The sequence below is a fragment of the Gossypium hirsutum genome, chromosome A12, assembly GCF_007990345.1.
Source record: "Gossypium hirsutum isolate 1008001.06 chromosome A12, Gossypium_hirsutum_v2.1, whole genome shotgun sequence".
Lineage (NCBI taxonomy): Eukaryota > Viridiplantae > Streptophyta > Magnoliopsida > Malvales > Malvaceae > Gossypium > Gossypium hirsutum.
In genome coordinates this window covers 8,092,525-8,114,754 of record NC_053435.1, presented here as the reverse complement: position 1 = coordinate 8,114,754, position 22,230 = coordinate 8,092,525, and the positions used below count along the sequence as shown (strand labels likewise).

The 22,230-nt window shown below is 35.6% G+C and overlaps 1 protein-coding gene and 1 long non-coding RNA gene across 2 annotated transcripts; one reads left to right on the top strand and one right to left on the bottom strand.

Annotated features, from left to right (window-relative positions):
- Nucleotides 1–11,663: 11,663 nt before the first annotated feature.
- LOC107928228 (uncharacterized) lies at nt 11,664–12,910 on the bottom strand. Its single transcript, XR_001692578.2, has 2 exons — nt 12,224–12,910; nt 11,664–11,952 (listed from the first exon to the last, which is right to left on the bottom strand). It is a non-coding gene; the product is annotated as an uncharacterized lncRNA (long non-coding RNA).
- A 3,166-nt stretch (nt 12,911–16,076) lies between these two features.
- Nucleotides 16,077–17,636, top strand: LOC107939196 (putative B3 domain-containing protein At3g24850). Its single transcript, XM_016872487.2, has one exon. The coding sequence runs from the start codon at nt 16,721–16,723 to the stop codon at nt 17,486–17,488; it is 768 nt and encodes a 255-aa protein (XP_016727976.1). The 5' UTR covers nt 16,077–16,720; the 3' UTR covers nt 17,489–17,636.
- Nucleotides 17,637–22,230: the final 4,594 nt, after the last annotated feature.

Here is a 22,230-nt window from a genome sequence, read left to right as displayed (position 1 = left end):
ACACTGGAGTTTTAGGAAACAATAAAAATTTTTGAGAGCTTTCACTCAAATTTCTCTCCCTCTTACGTTCTTATTTTCTACAGTTTGTTCTTATTTTATTCTTTGTTCATCTTCGTTTTCAACCCTTTTTATTTTGATTTAATCCATGTTTCCCTGATTTTTTTTATATATTTTAATTTTTTAATAATTTTAGTACATATCAAACTCTTTCATTTTTTAATAATTTTTTTTAGTATTACTCTTAGTAAATTATTTTTTAAATTTTACTCAAATCATTATTGTAAAAAAATATATTTCATTTAACTGTCATATTTTATCCAAAAGTTTTTCTAAAATGAGGCAATGTTTTTCGTATTTAGGAATTCGGGAAATAGTGTCCTAACATGCTGGGTTGCGATTTCTCGTTTGTCTAAATGCCTAAAGTATCATTCTAAATAGATTTTGTAAATCACGAGATGATTTCAATTACGAGAGTTTAAGAATATCATGTCCTATCATGCTGGATGTGATGTTTGTATTCTTTCAGAGCTAAGGAATCTCAATTTTTCAACTTAAATAATTTCAGTTTTAAAAAAGGGGATCCTATTTTTAAATCCTTTCAAATTTTTGACATTAAGACAGAAAACTATTCAATTTGGTACCAATTTTGGGCCTCACGAGAGTGCTAATCCTTCCTCGTACGTAACTGACTCCCGAACCTATTTTCTTAATTTTCGTAGACCAAAACATTTTATAAGGTGATCCAATCACACCTAAAAAGGATGGTGTCGACTCCCGTTTTCGTTTTTCAAAAGTCAATCCCCATTTTTCAAATATCCCTTTAAAAAATGGTTTCGACAAAATGGATAGAGATTCTCCAAAATCTCAAGGAGGATGACGTAGAGTGGAGAGCTTTTTGGATGCTACCGGATGAAATTTTGTATCGATGTGGGAAATATAATTAGGTGCCATTGTTAGGAATTTGGGGAGCTACTGGATATACTCCTTTACTTGCATTAAGGAAATATAAATCGAGGCAGTTCATACCTACGACGTACGGGTTGGCTCAGTGTGAATTCTCATATAAAGGAGATCACTATAAGAAGAAAGTTCGGGAGTTATTTGATGCCTGGAGGCAAACACACTAAATGAAGAGGCTAACTGTTGGTTCCATGGTAACACCCGAATACAATGGATGGTTTAGGAAAAGGGTCAATGATAATATTCCTAGACTAAGTTTGGAAAGCGCCCGATTAATGGAGGAACAGTTACAAATTGCCCCGTCAGAGTTGAAAATTATAAAGTAAGATTTTGAGAAGAAGAGTTCTGAGTTTGGGAAGAAGATCGAGCAGTTGGAAGAGAAAAAGATGCACCTAAAGTTAGATGTGGAGATTCAGAAGTCAGAGGCAGAAAAGCTACAGAAAAGGAAGAGTGAAGTTAAGGAAAATTTGGAAAGCTTGAAAACAGATTATAAGAAGCTGCACTTATCAATGAGGACTGTTGGATTAGGAAAGACTTCAGAATAATGGCGCCAAGAGGTTCGAGAAGAAAGGGCTAAGGCAGATCAATGGGAAAAGAGGTTCCAAGAGGCTCAAGCTCGGAATTCAGCCTTGGAAAGAAGTCTGTCGGAGAGCAAGAATGAAAAAGATGAATTAAGAGCTAGAGTAGCAGAACTTGAGCGATCTCTGTGTTTATACCGGAATCGCAATTCTGTGACAGAGTTGAAAGCAAGCTTAGGTAAGATCGAGGAGATGAAAGGGAAAATAGAAGAGTTAAAAACGACATTGCAAAGTTGTGAAATGAGGATTGAGTTTTTGGAGGCAAATGAGGAACAATGGAAGGACCAACTTCATCACTCTTAAGACCGGGTTAGAAGCAGGGATTACATCATGGGCGAGGCTGTAACGCAAATTCGGGAAGTAGCTGATTATTTGCAGTCTTTGGCGGTACAAGCAGACGTATTAAGCGTGAAGTACGAGTTGGAGTTAGATAGGGGACAAGAACTAGCTTCATTGCTTAGGAAAATTAAAGCCCTAAGTGTTAGGGCGAAGTCGTATTTGTAACTCAGTTTTATGTAAAGAATTTTATTTTCTAGTAAAGTTTTCTAAAAGGAATTGAATCAGAATTGATGCCTCATTTACATTCATGCATTTGTATTACATGACATCATATGCATTAAAGATCATAATAAGATTCTAATTAATTAAAAATTATTTCAGTAATCTGGAAACCAACAAAAACACACCAAATACGCATCCCAACGGTACGAGGAAAAAGACTAAGTCAATAGACAAAATATTGGAAAAGTTAGAACAAATGCAAAAGGATATGCAAGAGCAAATGCAGTCACAGATGCAAGAGCAACTCGTTAAGATTCAGCAAGAGATGAAAGAACAGATGATGGAGTCCTAAAGAGAAATGATGAGTCAGTTGTCCCAATTGTTGATGGGAAGAGTGGATAAGGGAAAAAACACTATGGACAATGTTGGAGAAAATAATGAAGACCCTCAATATCCTCCTGGCTTCACTCCTATACATGTGCAGACACAACCTGAGGTTAATCTGCAGAAGCCATCTATTACGATCAGGCCTTAGCAGTTTCAGGCTGGGGTTTCAGTACCAATGAATTTTCAAGCTGGTTTAGGTTATAATCCTAGTAACAACTCTAATAATCCAATGGTTCCTGATTTGGATGAGGTTGCGAAAGAGGAAAGGGCAAAGACAGAGTCACAGAAGCAGCTAGAAGAACTGTGTAAATGGCTGGAGAAAAAGGTCAGAGCAATGGAAGGTGTTGATAGACACCCAGGAATCGATGCAAAAGATCTAAGTTTGGTCCCGGACTTAGTACTTCTATACAAGTTCAGGATGCCAGAATTTGAGAAATATAATGGAACGAGCTGTCTTGAAGCTCATATCACCATGTTTTACAGAAGAATGATAGGGTATGTTCATAACGATCAATTGTTGATTCATTGCTTCCAAGATAGTTTGGTAGGAGTAGTTGCTAAATGGTACAATCAGTTGAGTCAAAACAGAATTAGTTCATGGAGAGATTTAGCACAGGCGTTCATGAAACAATACAGCTATGTGACAGATATAACTCTCAATAGAATTACTCTGCAGAATATGGAGAAGAAACCAAATGAAAGTTTTAAGCAGTATGCACAGAGATGGAGGGAAATGGCCATTCAAGTTCAGCCACCGCTCTTAGAGAAAGAAACTACGATGCTCTTTATTAACACCTTAAAGGCTCCGTTTATAACTCATATGATAGGAAGTGGCACGAGGAGCTTTGCGAAAGTGGTAATGACAGGAGAAATGATTGAGAATACCATAAGAAATGGAAGGATAGACGCAAGAGAAAGTGATAATAGGTTTGTGCCACGGAAAAAAGAGAATGAGGTGAACAATATGAACATGAGATATTCAAAGTCTGTTACTATAAGTCAACCAAAAGCGGTAGCTGCTGGACAGGGTTTATCACGACAATAGTCAGGAACTAGGCAGAATAATGAGAAGATTCAATTTACACCAATTACCATGGCATACAAAGAGTTATATCAAAGTTTGTTAGATGCACATGTGGTGCCACCTTTTTACTTAAAGCCATTGCAGCCTCCGTTCCCTAAATGGTACGATGCCAAAGCTCAATGTGAGTATCACGCAGGAATTGTGGGTTATTCGATAGAAAATTGCACCACTTTTAAAAAGCTGGTTGAGAGATTTATCTAGATGGGTATTGTGAAATTTAATAATGCGCCCAGTACTGAAAACCCGCTACCTAATCATACTGATAGCGGGGTAAATGCAATAGATGGAGGTATTGGAAAAAGGACCAAAAGGGATGTTTCAGAAGTAAAGACTTCTTTAAGACGAGTTTGGAAAGAGATGGCAAGAAGGGGATTAGTTATTTCAAACACGGAAGGAAATAATAATGGGATGGAGAATTATTATGAGTTCCATCATAAAGAGGGGCACAAAATTCAGAATTGTGAAGGGTTCAGAGTTGTCATTTAGGGCCTAATGGACAGCAAAGAAATAAAATTTTATGAAGAGGTTTCGAAAGAAGAGTATATATGCGCGTCAGAATCAGTATCAAGTGTCCCGAAAGTAAATTATCCAGTGGTCATTATTTCGTGTCCCAAGAATGAAGCAGGAGTTCAGGTGACGCCAAAGATCATAATTTAAAAGCCGGCAGTTTTTTCTTACAAGGATAGTAAAAGGGTCCAGTGGAACTACGATTGTAATGTGACGATCCCAGGAAAGGAGAATACAGTCAACCCGTTAAAGGAGGACCAAGATACAGGGTCTCACACACGCAGTGGAAGACGATATGATACCCGAATGGAGCCTGTGAAAGGAAGAGATGTGCTGGTCGAGCAAAAGAAAGGAAAAAAAATTGAACTTGAGGTGCCTGTTAATGAGCCGGTAAAAGAAGAAGAAGCTAAGGAATTCCTGAAATTTTTGAAACATAGCGAGTACAATGTGGTGGAACACTTGCGTAAACAGCCAACCCGCATATCTATATTGGCTTTACTCCTAAGTTCAGAGGTGCATCGGAGTACATTGATGAATGTGCTAAACGAGACATATGTAACAAACGATATTTCCGTCAGTAAGTTGGATCGGTTGGTTAACAACATAAGTGCAGACAATTTTATCTTTTTCAATGATGATGAGATTCCATCAGGAGGAATGGGGTCTACCAAAGCTTTGCATATAACTACCAAATGTAAAGGATACACTTTGCCAGGGGTATTAGTAGATAATGGTTTAGCATTAAATGTGTTGCCTTTGTCCACACTAAACAAGTTACCTAGGGATAGTTCTCACATGAAAGGATGTCAAAACATAGTACGAGCATTTGATCGCACGGAGATGAGAGTCATGGGGAGAATTGAGGTACCCTTGTTAATTGGCCCAACTACATATGAGGTAGATGTTTTAGTAATGGACATTAAGCCCTCTTACATTTGCTTGTTGGGAAGACCTTGGACACATTCGGCAAGGGTAGTGCCTTCATCATTGCATCAAAAGTTGAAGCTGGTATCAGAAGGGCAGTTGGTAACGATAAATGCTGAAGAAGATATTATCGCGGCCGTGAGTAGTGATGCGCCATATGTAGAGACAGATTAGGAAGCTATTGAGAGTTCTTTTCGATCTTTGGAGTTTGTGAATGCAACATTCATCACTGAGGGAAGAAGAATTCTAGAGCCGAAAATGTCCAAAACTACGATGATGGGTTTACAGTTGATGGTAGGCCGGGGAGTTGTACCAAGAAAGGGACTTGGAAGATGTCTTCAAAGAAAGATTGGAGTTCCAATGCTACAAGACAAACATGATCGCTTTGGTTTAGGGTTCAAGCTAGATGGAAGACAAAGGAAAAAAGAATTAGAAAGAAGGCTAGAAAAAAGGAGAGCACGAGTGAGTGGTGGGGAAATCAAGTGGGAGCCCATGATAATACCTCATATCTCCAAGTTTTTTGTATCAAGGGGCATTATTTATCCTGAACGAGGGGTATTAGAGAAAGAAAGCATAGGAGAAGCATTGGGAAATATGTACATCAATGCCATTTTTGAAGAGACAACTGAAGAGGGGATTTTATCAAATATTCGTCTATATGAGCCTGTGGGTGTTTTAGACAATTGGACTGCAGAAGACCTTTTTGTAGTTTTTAGAGCTTACTCAGAGTAATGTTCGAAACAAACTTGTTGTCTTAAGCCTATAAACAATAAAGATTTCTTTGTGAAATAGGCTCATGTTCAAACATCATTATTTCAATGAAGTACATTTTTTGCTATCATTTTGAGTAAATATTATTCTTTTCACAAGCAATTGTGTTATTCTTTCTATCTAAATAATTATCTTGATTCTTTCTTCAATCATTCTTTTATTCATAAACATATCATACAAAACAATAATTACCAAATTCATTCATTCTTTGTATATTTTTGTACCTATAATAGGTCCCTAGATATCAATGTCATGAGCGACGCTGGTACTGACTCAGGATCACTATTTGAGCAAGACATGTGTTTAGAGGGATCTCAGGACTTTGAAGATGACAGAGACTGTGATTTATCTCCGGACTTGTTAAGGATGGTAGAACAATAGGAGAAGCAAATTTTGCCTCATAAAGAAACCGTAGACATGGTGACTTTGGAAGAGGGGAAAGTTGTAAAAATTGGAACATGCATAGCTGAAGAGACAAAGCGAGACCTTGTTGGGTTACTTCAGGAATTCAAAGATGTTTTTGCATGGTCATACCAGGATATGCCCGGTTTAAGTCCTGATATTGCGGTACATTTCCTTCCCATAAGAGAAGATTGCAAGCCAGTACAGCAGAAACTTCGACGAATGAGGCCAGATATTGTCTTAAAGATCAAGGAGGAAGTCAAAAAATAGTTTGATGCGGGATTCCTTCAGGTGATCAAGCACTCAGAATGGGTAGCCAATGTTGTGCCTGTTCCCAAGAAAGATAGCAAGGTGAGAATGTGTGTAGATTACAGAGATCTAAATAAGGCTAGCCCAAAAGATAATTTCCCTTTGCTCACATCGATACGCTAGTGGATAATATGGCTGGTTACTCATTTTTTTCCTTCATGGATGGTTTCTCGGGGTATAATCAGATTAAGATGCATCCTGAGGATATGGGAAAGACTACTTTTATAACCTTGTGGGGCACATTCTGTTACAAGGTGATACCATTTGGATTGAAGAATGTTGGAGCAATGTATCAGAGAGCTACGGTGACTTTATTCCATGATATGATGCACAAGGAAATCGAAGTGTATGTTGATGATATGATAGCAAAATCTTGAACGAAAAAAGAGCACATCCAGGTGTTGAGAAAGCTATTCATGAGATTGAGGAAGTTTCAGCTAAAGCTTAATCCAACAAAATGTACCTTTGGGGCTAGATCCAGAAAGCTATTGGGCTTTATGGTCAGTGAGAGGGGAATTGAGATTGATTCAGACAAAGTCCGAGCTATACAGGAGTTGTCTCCACTGCGCACCAAAAAAGAAGTTTGGGGTTTCCTCTGAAGAATAAATTACATTGCGCGGTTTATTTCTCAATTAACAGAGAAGTTTGACCCTATATTCCATCTTCTTAAAAAGCATAACCCAGGAGAATGGGATGAGGAATGTCAAAAGGCTTTTGATAAAGTTAAAGAATATTTGTCAAGTCCTTCAGTGTTATCACCCCCAAGTTTAGACAAGCCGTTGATATTGTATTTAACTGTGTTTGGTAATTCAATGGGATGTGTGCTTGGTCAATATGACGAATCAGGAAGAAAGGAAAAGGCAATATATTACCTCAGTAAGAAATTCACTAAGTGTGAGTTGAGATATTCGCCAATTGAAAAATTGTGTTGCGCTTTGGTTTGGACATCACGAAGATTGAGGCAATATATGTTGTACCATACAACTTGGTTAATCTCAAAGTTGGACCCTCTAAAGTATATGATGGAGTCAAATGCCTTGAATGGTAGGATGGCTAGGTGGAAAATTTTGCTTTCTGAATTTGACATAATTTACATGAGTTAGAAAGCTGTGAAAGGGAGCGCAATAGCAGATTTTCTGGCCAGCCAAGCTTTAGAAGATTATGAACCCTTGAATTTTGACTTCCCCAATGAAGAGATAGTGTATGTGGCAACTGTTGAAGAGGACACTATAAAAGGTCACTTTTGGAAGTTGAATTTTGATGGAGCCTCAAATGCTGTAGGTAATGGAGTTGGGGCAGTTCTAGTATCCTCAAGTGGAGATCATTATCCATTCACATGTAAATTGGATTTTGATTGTACGAATAATATGGCAGAATATGAAGCATGTATTATGGGGTTCAGAGCAGCTATAGAGCGCAAGATCAAATTATTGGAAGTATATAGAGATTCTGCATTGGTAATTTACCAACTCCGAGGTGAATGGGAGACAAGAGATTCCAAACTAATCAATTACAGAACGCTAGTGTTGGGGTTAGTTGAAGAGTTTGATGATATTACTTTCAATTATCTCTCTTGTGATGAAAACCAAATGGCAGATGCTTTGGCTACTTTGGCTTCCATGATCAAGGTAAGCAGACAAGAAGATGTGAAGCCCATTAAGATGAGTATTTATGAGGCCCCGTCTTATTATTATAATATAGAGGAAGAAGAAAGAGATGATCATCCTTGGTATCAGGATATATTATGATATATAAGAAATCGTGAATATTCAGCTCAAGCCACGGAGAATGACAAAAGAACGTTGAGAAGGCTCGCCTACGATTATGTTTTAGATGGAGAGATCCTGTACAAAAGAAGGAAAGATCAGGTACTTTTGAGATGTATGGATGCTGTGGAGTCCAAGAAAATCTTGGAAGAAGTGCACGAAGGTGTTTGTGGAACACACGCCAATGGGTTCATAATGGTCAGACAAATTATGAGGTTTGGATATTATTGGTCAACCATGGAAGGAGACTACATCAATTATACCAAGAAATGTCACAAATGTCAAATTTATGGTAATAAGATTCATTTACCTCCCTCGCCTTTGCATGTTATGACTTCTCTATGGGCATTTTCCATGTGGGGCATGGATGTCATAGGGCCAATTTCACCAAAGGCTTCAAATGGGCATCGTTTCATTTTTGTGGTTATTGATTATTTTACCAAGTGGGTGGAGGCTGCTTCATACGCCAATGTAACTAAGTCGGCAGTCAGTAGATTCTTAAAGAAGGAAATTATATGTCGATATGGAATGCATGAGAGGATCATATCTGATAATGCGTTAAATTTGAACAATAGCACAATAGCAGAGATTTGTAGTCAATTTAAGATCAGACATCATAATTCATCACCATATCGGCCAAAGATGAATGGGGTAGTGGAAGCAGCCAACAAAAATATCAAGAAGATTGTGGGGAAAATGATCGAAACATACAGAGATTGGCATGAGAAGTTGCCATTTGCCCTCTATGCTTATCGAACATCTGTTAGAACTTCTACTGGGGCAATACCTTTCTCATTGGTTTATGGAATGGAAGTAGTTCTACCCATTGAAGTGGAAATACCTTCTCTTCGAGTTTTGTCAGAGTTGAAGTTAGATGAAGCAGAATGGATACAGTCTCGATATGATCAGTTGAATTTGATTGAGGAAAAAAGGCTAAAGGCTATTCAACATGGACAGATGTATCAAAAAAGAATGATGCGGGCTTATGACAAAAAGGTTCGCCCAAGAGAGTTTCATGAGGGAGATTTGGTTTTGAAAAAGGTCATTCCCATACAAAAGGATTTCAGAGGAAAATGGATGCCGAATTGGGAAGGACCTTATGTGGTGAAGAAGGCTTTCTCCGGTGGTGCATTAATCTTGGCCGAAATGGATGGAAGAAATTTGTCTAATCTGGTAAAATCGGATTTAGTCAAAAAGTACTACACTTAACAAGGGAAGGAAGCCAAAGTGGAAACCCGCAAAGGGCGCTTTGAGACTTTCAAAAAAAAAAGAGGGGCCAAAGTAAAAACCCGCAAAGGGCACTTTGAGACTCAATAATAAAAAAAAAGAGAAAAAAGAGAGGCCAATGTGAAAACCTGCAAAGGGCACCTTTGACCAAAGTGGATTTGAGTTGAAAACCCGAAAAGGGCGGCTCAAATATGGACCCAAAGTGAGAAGGCGGTGGTCTTGCTATACTTGAATTAACCGTGAAGGGGGTATGTTGCATCTTGGGGCGTTGACAAAGTGCTTCTGGTCTCTTAAACATATGTCGAGTTTGAATTGGTCTTCAAGAAGTTCGTACAGAGAAGCTCAGGTTGCGATAACAAGGCTACCTAGTCTTCATTTTCAGCAAATTGGTTATCTTTAAATTATCCCTTCTTTTTCAAGATATACATTCACAAATTAATGGCCATTTTTGTTCTTTAGATGATTTACTTTGAACTCAAGTTCAATTCCATTCTTGTCCATTATTATGATTTGATTGCAAGTATGTTGCATTGACATAATGATGAATGAACTAGTAATGTTTTCACAATAGAAGTTTTGCATATTACTTTAGGAGTTTCTAGATAATGCAAGAATCTGAAATGGAATAATTGTTTAGAATGCGCTCAAGTTCAAGGATATATTTGGATAAATCGCCTTGGTGAGATCTCTGTCCAAATGATGATGGAGCAAACAGGCAAGATATAGTATTGATGATACAATTTTATTCTCGAGAAAAAGGGAAATGACGTTTTGTATTCATACAAAGATAAAAAATGCACATTTGGCTATAACACCTGAGGAGTAAGGTAGCAAATTGACCAGAGGAAAATTCAACTATCAGTTGCAATATTTTTTTCCTAAAAGAATAGTGGAAGGGACATTGGAATTACAGTAGGGCAAGCTAGCCAGGCAGGATATGAGTGTTTTTTTAGGATACTCTGTCAAGATGATGGTTGAGCAAACGCGTCAGCATATTAATGAACAATGAGTGACGATACCCTAAATTGTTAAAATGGAATCATCCTCATTTCTACATATATCATTCATAACACATTTAGTTAGGAACATTGGGTTCATTTAAATCATAGCATTCTAATTACTTGGTATAAGCATGTGCATATAAAATAGAGTCTACAGGATAGGTTCCCCAGAGGACAGTGTTGCGACATTGGTAAAGATTGAAGATCTTATCTCCCTGAAGTTGCAGTGGAGCAGATCGAAAATGGTAAATCTTTTCTCCTTGTATCAGCAGTGGAGCAGATTTTACCACCAGCCTCATCTCTCTGAGGTAGCAAGAGAGCAGGTTGAAGAGTAAGTCTTATCTTCTTGATGTAGCAAGAAAGCAGACTGAGAATTGAAGATTCTATCTCCCTGAGATTGCAACGGAGTAAAGCTTCGCAGATGGTGAATCTTATCTCTATGCATCGACAATGGAGCAGGTTTTACCACCAGCCTCATCTCTCTGAGGTAGCAAGAGAGCAGGTTGAAGAATGAGTCTTATCTTCCTGAGGTAGCAAGGAAGCAGACTGAAGATTGAAGATCTTATCTCCCTAAACAGTAGTGGAGCAGATTGAAAGAGGCGAATCTTATCTCCATGTATCGGTAATGGAGCAGATTTAAGCCCCAAGCCTTATCTCTCTGAGGTAGCAAGAGAGCAGGTTGAAGATTGAGTCTTATCTTTCTGAGGTAGTGAGAAAGCACACTGAAGATTGAAGATCTTATTTCCCTAAGCAGTAGCGGAACAGATCGAAGATGGCGAATGTTGTCTCCACGTATTGGCAATGGAACAGATTTTAGCCACTAACCTTATCTCTCTGAGTGGATCAGATCGAAAATAGTGAATCTTATTTCTATGTATTGGCAATGAAACAGATTTTACCACCAACCTTATCTCTCTGAGGTGGCAAGAGAATAGATTGAAGAGTGAGTCTTATTTTCTTGGGATAATAAGGGAGCAGACTGAAGATTGAAGATTTTATTTCCCTGAAGTTGCAGCAGATCGAGAGCAAATCTTATCTCTATGTACAGGCAATGGAGCAGATTTAGGCCAGCCTTATTTCCCAAAAGAATTCAAAATCGAGCAAAAGTGGTCCTCTTAAAGTCTTTGCTCTATTCTCGTTACATGACAATGAGCAAAGAGGAGTAGCTGTAATAGGCCCATTTTGCCCGGGCCCAAAAAAACAAAAAACAAAAACCAAAAATAAAATATATTTATAAAACCAAATAAATAATAAGACCAAATTGTTTAGAGGGCCAAAGTCCATTTACAAAACCCAAAACTAAAAGGAAAAATAAAAAATACAAAAAAAAAGTCCATTAAACTAAAATAACCCATGACCCAATTGAATAAGCCCTAAAACCCGAGGCCCAATACACCTGAAAAGAATCTCAGCAGTCTGAGAATGCCAGAAGCTTCTGGAGTAAGCCAGAAGGGCATCAGAAGGTCAGCCTCTCACGAGAGCTCCCCACGCTCGGCCTCCACGTCACTAGGGTCATCTCCTCCGTACGGCCATTCCTGAAAAAGAATACACGAGAAGAAATAACAGAATATGCAAATGACAGTAGGAGAATATTTTTATTTTTTCGCTATTTCTCTGAAAATTCAAAAAGCCTCACTTGTATTCCATGTATTTTTACGCACTCTATGCAAATCTAATACCAAGAATCAAAGAATCAGAAGGTGATTTAAATTTTTTTTTATATTCTGTCTTCGATATTTTTTTCCTTCTTTTGCATACATCTTGTTTTTTTTTTTTTTTTAAAAAAAAGATAAACGAGAAAGTTACCTTGATGAATGCATCGGTGAGATCCCTTATCTTTTTCGTCGAAATCGGGGTTAGAAATGCAGATACACAAGAGAGAATGGTCTTTGAGTGTTGATTCTGATGGAAATAAAGGCTGCTTCTATACCTCTCACCAATTTTAATGGTGAACTGGTGACGGAATGGCCTTAGAAATTGAAGGCTGCTGAGTTGAAACCCTAAACAATTAGGTATTTGACTTGCGGTTTGAAGAGATGGCTAATTGCCATTCAATTTTCCTTTAAATTTGGGCATACAACGAAACGGCGCCGTTTCAAGGGGGGATAACCCGCGCGTCAACCCGATCAAAGACCCGGATCTGCGCTTTTGCGTGTAAAATGGGTTATTTATGCAGCAGGTCCTTCCCGTTTTGTTCCGTGTTCCAATTAGTCCCTACTTGAGTCTCACCTGTTTTTTTAAATTTCTCCTAAAACTTGCGCGTTTTTGCAATTGGGCCTGCGTTACAACACTACGTTTTGGGGCCTGGACTATTCTCAATTCTAGTCCCTATATGTTCGCGCGCATTACACATTAATCTTATTTTTGTGATTACTTTATTTGTAAATTGACCCTTTTGTTTTAATTTTGTTTTAATTAAGCTTTTTATTTTTTTTTAGTCACCGCATATTTACTCTCTATTACATGTTGGATTATATGTTTGGATATTTTTAATGATTTCGGCTCTTTTATTCTATCATTTTGATAATTTGTATATTATTTGCAATCAAGTTCATTTTAATTTATGTATGCTATTAATTTTATGTTATTTTGTAATTTCTTTTGAATTTATTTACATATTTTAATGTTTGTATTTCTTGAAATTCATTTATTTTATGTGCCATTTAAGTTATCATTAAGCATATATTTTGTATTTATATTTAATCTACATACATTATTAAAGCCATGTTATTTTTAAATATATAGCTTTTTAAATTTGTACCTAATTGTTTTTTAGTTTGTATAGTATATGATAAAATTAAGTTAATTTTATAATTCATATTTTTTATTTCATGTTATTTTAACATTCAATTATTTCTAAAATTTCTTCACATGTATATAACCCATATTAAATTATTTTACTATAGTCTACATTATCGATTTCATATTAATATTTCTTTTATGTATATACATTTTTCTTTAAAATTATTTATGCGTATAATGCATTTCTTTTAAGAATTATATTTTAAACCATACAATTTATTTATTATACACGCTCTCATATTATCCTTATGTCTGTATTATTTATATGTTCCATCAATCCAAATCAATTTGTTACATGTAAAATTATGTTATATATTATTTGTTTTAAATTTCCCTTTATAAATATAGTTTTATAAATATGCATCACTAAATTTATGTATTTTGCAAATATAGTTTTTTACCTTTTTTTGTATATGATTATATTTTTTTAAAAATTCGTTACATGTATAATTTATATTTTTATTTAATTGTTTCATACATTATTAATTTCATGCCATTTTTTTTACAAATAATTATTTCCAAATTTATTTATATATACATGTTTTATGAATTTGCTATGTACATTATATCCTATCATGTGTTTTATGTTTCTTTTATATATTATATGTTATTTAAGCTACCATGCATATTGTCAATTTTTAAAATTTGTGTTTAAAATATTTTGCATATTATTCGATTCAAATGTTTTATTCTACAATATTTATTTCAAATAATTATATATCCCCTAGCTTTCATACAATCTTGTCAACTTATGTCATGTGTTAATTAACTCATTATTATTTTGAAAATGTCCTATACTATATTGACTTTTAATTCCATTTTATTTTGTACATATTTTGTAGATCATTTTATATTGTGCCATGTTAATTATTGTTGCATATTATTTTTGTATTGATTGTTCACCATCCATGATTAAGAATTTGGTTACATTTTACTTAGAATAGTTGTACATAATTGTTGGATTTATTAATTGTGACTTGTTGTATCCTATTATTTCATGTTCATTAATCCTTTCCTATGCAAATGTTTCGATACAATGCATTAAGTATTCCATCTTTTCAAAGCAAATAAACGGGTTTTGAGCGAATTTCCAATTTTCTTTATTATACAAAAATTCTGAAATAAGGCAATATCCAATATTTGGGAATTCGGGAAATCGTGCTCAATCGTGCTGGGTATGATTTTTTCTGTGAACTAAATATTTGGATAACCTTTTGTAATTTTAGTGTACGAGTTTTCAAAAGTCAAAAATCAATCGTATTTTTAAAGATATAAAAGATCGTATCCAATCATGCTGGGTATGATGCCGCATATCTTTGAAGCGAAAGAATTTTGACCGCTAATTTGAACTATTCAAACATCTTAAAAAGAATCATACTTTGAAAAATCTTTTCTTTAAAAAACCTTTTGTTATAAGGATAGCATCAAGTCAATTTGGTACCAATTTTTGGGCATAATGAGGGTGCTAACCCTTCCTCATGCGTAACCGACTCCCGAACCTTTTTTTATTTTATTTTACGTGAACCAAAATTATTTTAATGAAATAAAATGTTTTAGTAGGTGGCCCATTCACACTTAAATCAAGAGATTGGTGGCGACTCCATATTTTTATTTTCAAAAGTCGATCCCCATTGTTTTCAAATAAAAGGGGTTTTGACAACCTTTTTCCTACTATTTAGCCGATAAATTGAAGTGATTGTTTTTAATCTAAATTTACTAATCTAATTTAACTACGAATGCAACAGATAATGAAATGGGAAAATAATCGAAGATAACCAATGAGAAAGACAATATCCAGGAAAGAATCCACCTAGACTTCACCTATTATTTTGAATCTAAATTAAACAATTTATTCACTTGTGTCTTGATCCGTAAAAATCCCTAAATTACGTTAATATCTCTTTCGAGACTAAGAACAACTTACAGTAGGTTGATTAATTGAAATCTCTTTCTAATTAAAACCCCTATTTTCACATTAACGATCTATGGTTCCCCTATCAGATTTGACTCTAATCCGGTAGATTTATGTCGTCCTATTTTTAGGATTGCATGCAAGTCCACTCAATTATGTTAGATTTATTCTTAAACAATGACTTTTGCTCCACCAAAATAAGCACATTAAGCATGAATTAATATCCTAAAAATATTAAAACATGAAATAGACATACATAAATCAGAACAAGAATCAAGTATTTATGACGTAAAAATAGAAATTAAATAATAAGATTCATCATAGGTTTTATCCTCACTAGGTATCTAGGGAATTTAGATCATAATCTGAATAGAAACATCTCAAAGTTAGGATAACAACAAGACAAAAAGAAACTCAATAAAACTTCGAAGGATGGAGATCTTTGATCTTGAAGGAGATCCGCTTCCGAGTTGATTATGATGGCGTTCTTCGAGTGTTATCTTCAATCTTCTCTTAGTGCCCCCTTAGATCTTCTTCTAATTGGTATTTATAGACTTAAGAATGCTCTCAAAAAAGCCTAAAAATTAGGTTTTTCGACGTATTTGGGAAGCATGGTGCGATATCGACACGAGCTGGCACTTGGGCGTGTGGCCAGCCCGTGTGGAAATTTTCAGGCTGTGTGGATCTTGAAAACAACTCTTTTTGTCTGATTTTGGCTTATTTTTCGCTTCTTTCACTCCCCTATGCTCACCTAAGTATAGAAACATGAATTTAAAGGATCAGGAGCATCAAGTTCACTAATTTGTACAATTAATCATCCAAAAACGCATTAAGAGTGGGATTAAAATATGTTACTTTTATAACTTATCAATCTAGTTTAAACATATTTTCAATTTAATCATTATTCGAGCACTAATGATTCTACACAAATTCAATTTAATTATTTAATTAATCTAAATTTAACTCAAATCAAGTTCAATTGAATTATTTCTATTTAGCCCAATTAGTATCCATAGGCTTCTACCGAGACTACACACATAGTAAATGGCTAGTAGTCGAACGGATTTAACCGTTATTGTTTGGGTTAGGAGTAAAATTTCAACTAAATTGACCAACTAGAAAAATACAAGGACTAAGTCTAAAATTTTGGTAAAGTACAGGGACTAATTGAGAAATTTAACCGAGTAAATATTAAGTCAAACTGAATTAGTTCAAAATTATTACGTTGAAGATAAGGCTAAGTCTTCCTTTATTACAAATTTCAGCTTATACAAAACTATTTAATCTTGTAAATATCTTGCTTTTTTTTTTTTAAATCTACACTAGTAAATTTATCTTAGTTAGTGTATAAGTGGGATTTTTATTTTATTTTATTTGGGTTTTCCAAATTTATTATAAGTTGAAAAACGATCTGAGAATCCTCGTAGGTATAGGAAAACTTAATTTTCAAACTCCAAAAGAAATAGGAATTCTCATGTTGATGAGAATTGATATGATCTAAGTCGGTTTATTTCACTTTTTATAGAGCTTCTGCTTCTTCTTCTCTGCCCTTTTCACTGCATTGTACGTAGTCAAGAATAGAAGAAACGATGGGTTTAAAGGAAAATGATGAAGATCGGAGTCCCTTCCAGTGCTTGCTAGATGCGGCTGCCTTGGTAGAGAGGTTGGACGAAGAAACGATGAGACTGAAACTGAAACAAGGGTTGAACAAAATTGACGACAACAACTCGTCTGGCGTTGATACCCGACCCACAAACTATACAACTGTGAGAATATTTGGAACTGATGTTATAATTGCTGCCATCGACGAAGACGTGATTACGAACCAGCCTCCAGCTGGTTCTTCAAAGAAACGAAAAGAAAGGGTTGAGTCAAGTAGAGCAAAGCAGCCGATGCCGAAACAGAAAAGGAAAAAGCTCAAGCACGAGGCTACTTTTGGGGCTCAACCCTGTTTGCCCCAAAGGTTCAAAGAGATGATCAAATGCATGGATGGAAGCGAGGAGAAACTAATTATACAAAAGGCCCTCTACAAAACTGATTTGAGCAAGCACCACGGACGTCTCTCCATACCCATGAATCAAGTCGAGGTCGAGTTTCTTACAGATGAAGAGCTGAAACAAAGCAGCAAGGAGGGGATAGAAGCATTGGTGATTGAGCCATGTTTGAAAACCAGGGACATGAGTTTGAGAATATGGGACATGCCAAAGCCAACAGGCCGTTTCAGCTCCCTCTATGTCTTAGTAACTGGGTGGAAATCAGTGGTAGAAGGTAATGACTTGAAGGTAGGTGATGTGATTCAAGTGTGGTCATTTCGGGTCAATTCCAAACTATGTTTTGCACTCGTAATTGTTCCTTGAACAAGGAAGACGAAGCTAGATTTCAGATTGGACTGGAGTTGTTCCAAATTCAAGGCGGTTGTAATTTTTTTTTTTGCCATTATTTCTTAATTTTTTGAATTTCTTGTATTGGAAACACCTATCAATCCATGCAACTCTTCTCTTTTTTTTTCTTTATATTTTCAATCTAATTTACCTAGAAATATTCTGCTGCAGTTGTTTGTTGACAAAAAAAAATCAATGAAACAAAATATTTCTTTAACAATATTTGGCATGTAAAATGTGTTGATTTAGGGATGTATAAGCAGATGTCTCATTATTTTGTACAAGATACAATTAGGAAATGTATATACATATGTAATTCAATGGCACAACACAAAGATAATTCAATGTATATACATATCGTTGGAGAATCAATTAGGTTGCTGAAATCTTGGCAGGCAGTTGATCTCTTCAGCTCTGGTACACCTGAAATGCCATTTTTCTGCAGCTATCAATAGATCACTATTAATATTTTTAACTTTTATGAAATTAAGGAACAGGAACTCCTACTCTTTATTCGGAACTTTTAGTATTTTTACACTTGAAAGTTCAAATCTGAACAAGAGATTGAATAACGGAAGATGAACCATTTTTTTGTGGATCATTTCTCATGCATACACATCCAAACATCCGTAGTCAGGAAAGGCACATATATAACAGATAGACAAATGACTATCATTGGATTTTCTTGCAATCGAGATATCAGGAAGCACTACAAAGCTCAATGATACTTGAGACCACCGGTCATAGCCGATACAATGCCATTGCTGCTTCAGCATCTTCAGCCTTTTTTCTTTTCCTTTTTTTTTTCTTTTTTTTTATTTTTTGTCTTTTAGAGGTCAACGATTGTTGGCTTTTGAGACCCCATGATTGGATCTATGGCTTGAGAGATGACTGTGCTATTGCATTTTCTGTAGCAAACTATGACGTTTTTAGGGGAAAATTAGGCGAATATGCCAATTTTCGAAAAAAAAAATTAAGGAGTTGGGCCAATTAATTTTTTAGAAAATTTTGGATACAAGCCGATTTTACAGAGAGACGTTGCCACGTAACCAAACCAAAACCCTAGATCGTCTTTTGCCTCATTGTCGTCAGTGGTTAGAAGCCATGACTTGGGCAAGTTGTTGACCGGTGGCCTTTGCAGCAACGTTTTTAAGAAACCATTGGTTTCACTATGTTTAACATGCGGTTGAGGATGTGTCGAAGATGATGATCTCGTTTCACCAAATCTTGAACATTTTGGTGATCAAGTTGTATTTCTTTTTAGTTGAACACTAACTATCCTACACCATCTCTACATGTATCAACTCAAATAAATTAGCTTTAATATATGCAAATTAATCTAAACATAACTCAAATTAAATTAATTTATCAAATCAATTTGCAATGATTCGAATTAAATAAACTTTAATATAAGCAAATTAATGTAAAAATTCCACCACATTTAACTTAGCCTCTCACAATTAATTAATTTAAATTTAACTCAACAAGTTATCTTCAGCTACACCAAATTCAATTTAATTATTTCTATTTAGCCCAATTATTATCAATATGCTTATACTAATTTACCTAATCCGTCAAATTAAAAGTTAGACTAATTTAAAATTAAGCTACCTGAATTCTAATTACTCTTAGCTTAAAAACAACCCAAGTTAATCTAGTCAATTAATTCTAAACAAATTTTAGCTATTTAATTAATTTTAAGAATCTTGGGATACATCAAATTTTAATCAAATTAACTGATGGAACAGAGCTTCATAACTCCACCACTAACCAGTTAATCCGAAACAAGAATTAACCTTAAATCTAGTAGCCAGTCACAATAACATTAAAAATTTCAGCAACTAAACCGATTTTAATGGCCCCTTACTTGAAACGACTAACAACAACAATATATAGGAGTAATGATCGGCAATTGGCAGCATCTTAGAGCAGCAATTTTGGAGATAATTAACCGCAATAACTGAGGTGGTGAAGGCAGCAAAATTAATGAAATAGCAAGCAGAAATGGCAGCAACTTGAAGCACGACACAGCAGCAAAATTGAGGCGATAAGCAGCATATCGAATCAGTAAAATTGGAGCACCAAACGGAATCAAAGATGAAGCCAAAGAGCAGTGAAGGAAAGCAGCTTACTGGATGGCATAAAGAGCTGCTATTTGGGTGAAATTACAGCAGAGGCTTCGATGTTTTGCAGTAGCAAATTTCCTAATTCGTACAATTCCATGAAGTTATTTTTAATAGCGAATTGCAATTTTTTTCAATTTCAATAAACAAAATCCTCAATTCATTTTAAACATTTCGAGTATAACATAACTAGCTTTAGAAACAATCTAAATATTTCATATAGCATTTCACAATAAACATCATTAACACTTTATCAATATTCTAGAAGGCATCAATAAAAATTCATATGTTAAAATTACTCGAGTAACACATTATGGAAATACATTCAGACACACAAGTGCCCAAGCAAACACTAAATGGTCTATGAAAATGGTGCAAGCGTCAATAATGACTATATAGGGCCAAATATGTCCGGTCCAAACAAAAACAAAAAGTAAATAAAGTCCATTTACAAAAAAAAATACTAGCTCAAATTACAAGCTCAAACCTAATCCAAATCTACTCAAGCCCAAACCAATACCAAACCCTAAAAGGCCCAAAACATAAAAAATAAACCCTAGTCTCCCTAAGGCCATCCGCGCAGCAGCCTCCGCCTCTTCAGCGAGCTTGTCGCCCAAAGGCTGACGCCTCATCTGCCCCTTTCACCGAAATGGCAAGGCGCGGCTCCCCAGCACCATTAACCTTGCAATGGATACCTGCAAAGAAAAAGAAACGAGACAGGTGACAGAAATAGCAGAAACAACGGAAAAAAAGAAAAAGAAAAATATATATGTAATCGGCTATAAAAGCCATAACATTGAGGAGTATTTTTTACAAGATTTTGAAATAACAGAGAACAAAGAAAACAAAAGGTATCTTATTTTTCTTATTTTTTATTTTAAAAAAAACATAATAAAGAAAAATATAAGACACTTTACCTGTCGTTTCGCCTTTTGCCCCCATCGGAGACCATCTCTGGCCCCGAATATCTCAGAGCCCACTAGGGTTCTGCCAAGGTTTCAATGAGCGTGCAAGGCTGAGAGTTGTGTTTTCTTTTTTTTTTAATTTAATTTTTCCCTTCTTTCTGATTTTTAGAAGGCATTAGCCTTCAGATTTGGCTCCTAATGGATTAAATAGGGCTAAAAAGTGATTTTTTTTGTAACTCTAGCCACCGGAGGCGACGACTGCCGTCGCCAATGACCGGTGGCCATGTCAGGGCGACGACGACCCTGTGGCCTGAATTAGAGACGCGTTTAGAGAAAAAATGGAAAGAAGAGAATTTAAAAAAAAAACGTAGGAGAGAAGTGAAAATTTTCAAAAATTTTTGGCTTATATAGGGCCTCGGTGCAACGTTGTTTTGAAGTACAACCCGAATCTCCCCTAGGATCCGCGTGTTTTGCATCGAGGGGATAATTTCCATTTTGGTCCCTCCGCTTTTTCGCATCTTTTTAATTTTGTCCTATTTCACTTTTATTTATTTTATTTTTATCCTTTTATTTTATTATTGTACAATTTAGTCCCTTGACCCACTGTTGGCCCTCTGAGGGAAGGACACTTGTAATATGGGTGGGATAATACCCCTTTCGGTCCCTTTTCATTTTCGCATTTTAATTTTGTCCTTTATATCCCTTTTTTTATTTAGGCATCAGATTTTTTTGGACTTCCAATTTAGTCATTTATTCCACTTTCTTTATTTATTTTGCAATTTATGCTTTAAGTTTCACTTTAAATTTCAATTTAATCACTTATTTGGTTAGCTTTGCCTCTTTATTTACTACATCATTTATTTAGCACTTAAAATTTATACATTTTATTTTATCAATTTACTATATCACTTATTTATAAATTTTATTTTTATTTTATCTGTAACACCCCTAACCCGTAACCGATATCGGATTAGGGTTACGAGGCATTACCAGACAGACAAAACATTTCAGACCAATTCAGAATCACAGATATTATTTAACATCATTTCACAAGCAATCATCTCTAAATATAGTCTACGAGACCTAAAACATACATTTAAGGAAAGGTCAGAACTAAACCGAACTTATTCAGAATTTTCAGAACTTAACCAATTCTTTCAAACTGTTGAAGTCACACACCCGTGCGACTAGGCCAAGTGTCACACACAGGCACTAGACACGCCCATGTGAACCAGCCGTGCCAAAAATATGTCCTATACTGAGTTTTTCACACGGCCAATAGGCACGCCCGTGTACTATAGCCGTGTGATAATTAGCTAGCTACTGACTTTAGCCCACGGCCATATGACACACCTGTGTGTCAAGACCGTGTGGCTCTTAAGAGAATACTACTTTTCTTACACGGCCACAAGGCGCGCCCGTGTCCCCTGACCGTGTGTCACCAAGCGGGCTTGGTTTAAGCCAAATTTTCCATCCCTTTTTGGGACCAATCCTACAAGAAATAATATACAACAGTCATACCAAAATTTCCAACCAATTCCATGCTCAAAACATGTTTCATTATAACAAAAACATATTAGCTTATAAAACACTACAACCATACATCATTTGGCACCATCAACCAAATACCAAAACTATATACAACATTTCATTTGCTAGCCAACTCCCATGGCATAATATATACACATCA

Excerpts from the sequence above, each read along its gene's own strand:
- LOC107939196 (XM_016872487.2), top strand. The coding sequence starts at position 16,721 with ATGGGTTTAAAGGAAAATGATGAAGATCGGAGTCCCTTCCAGTGCTTG.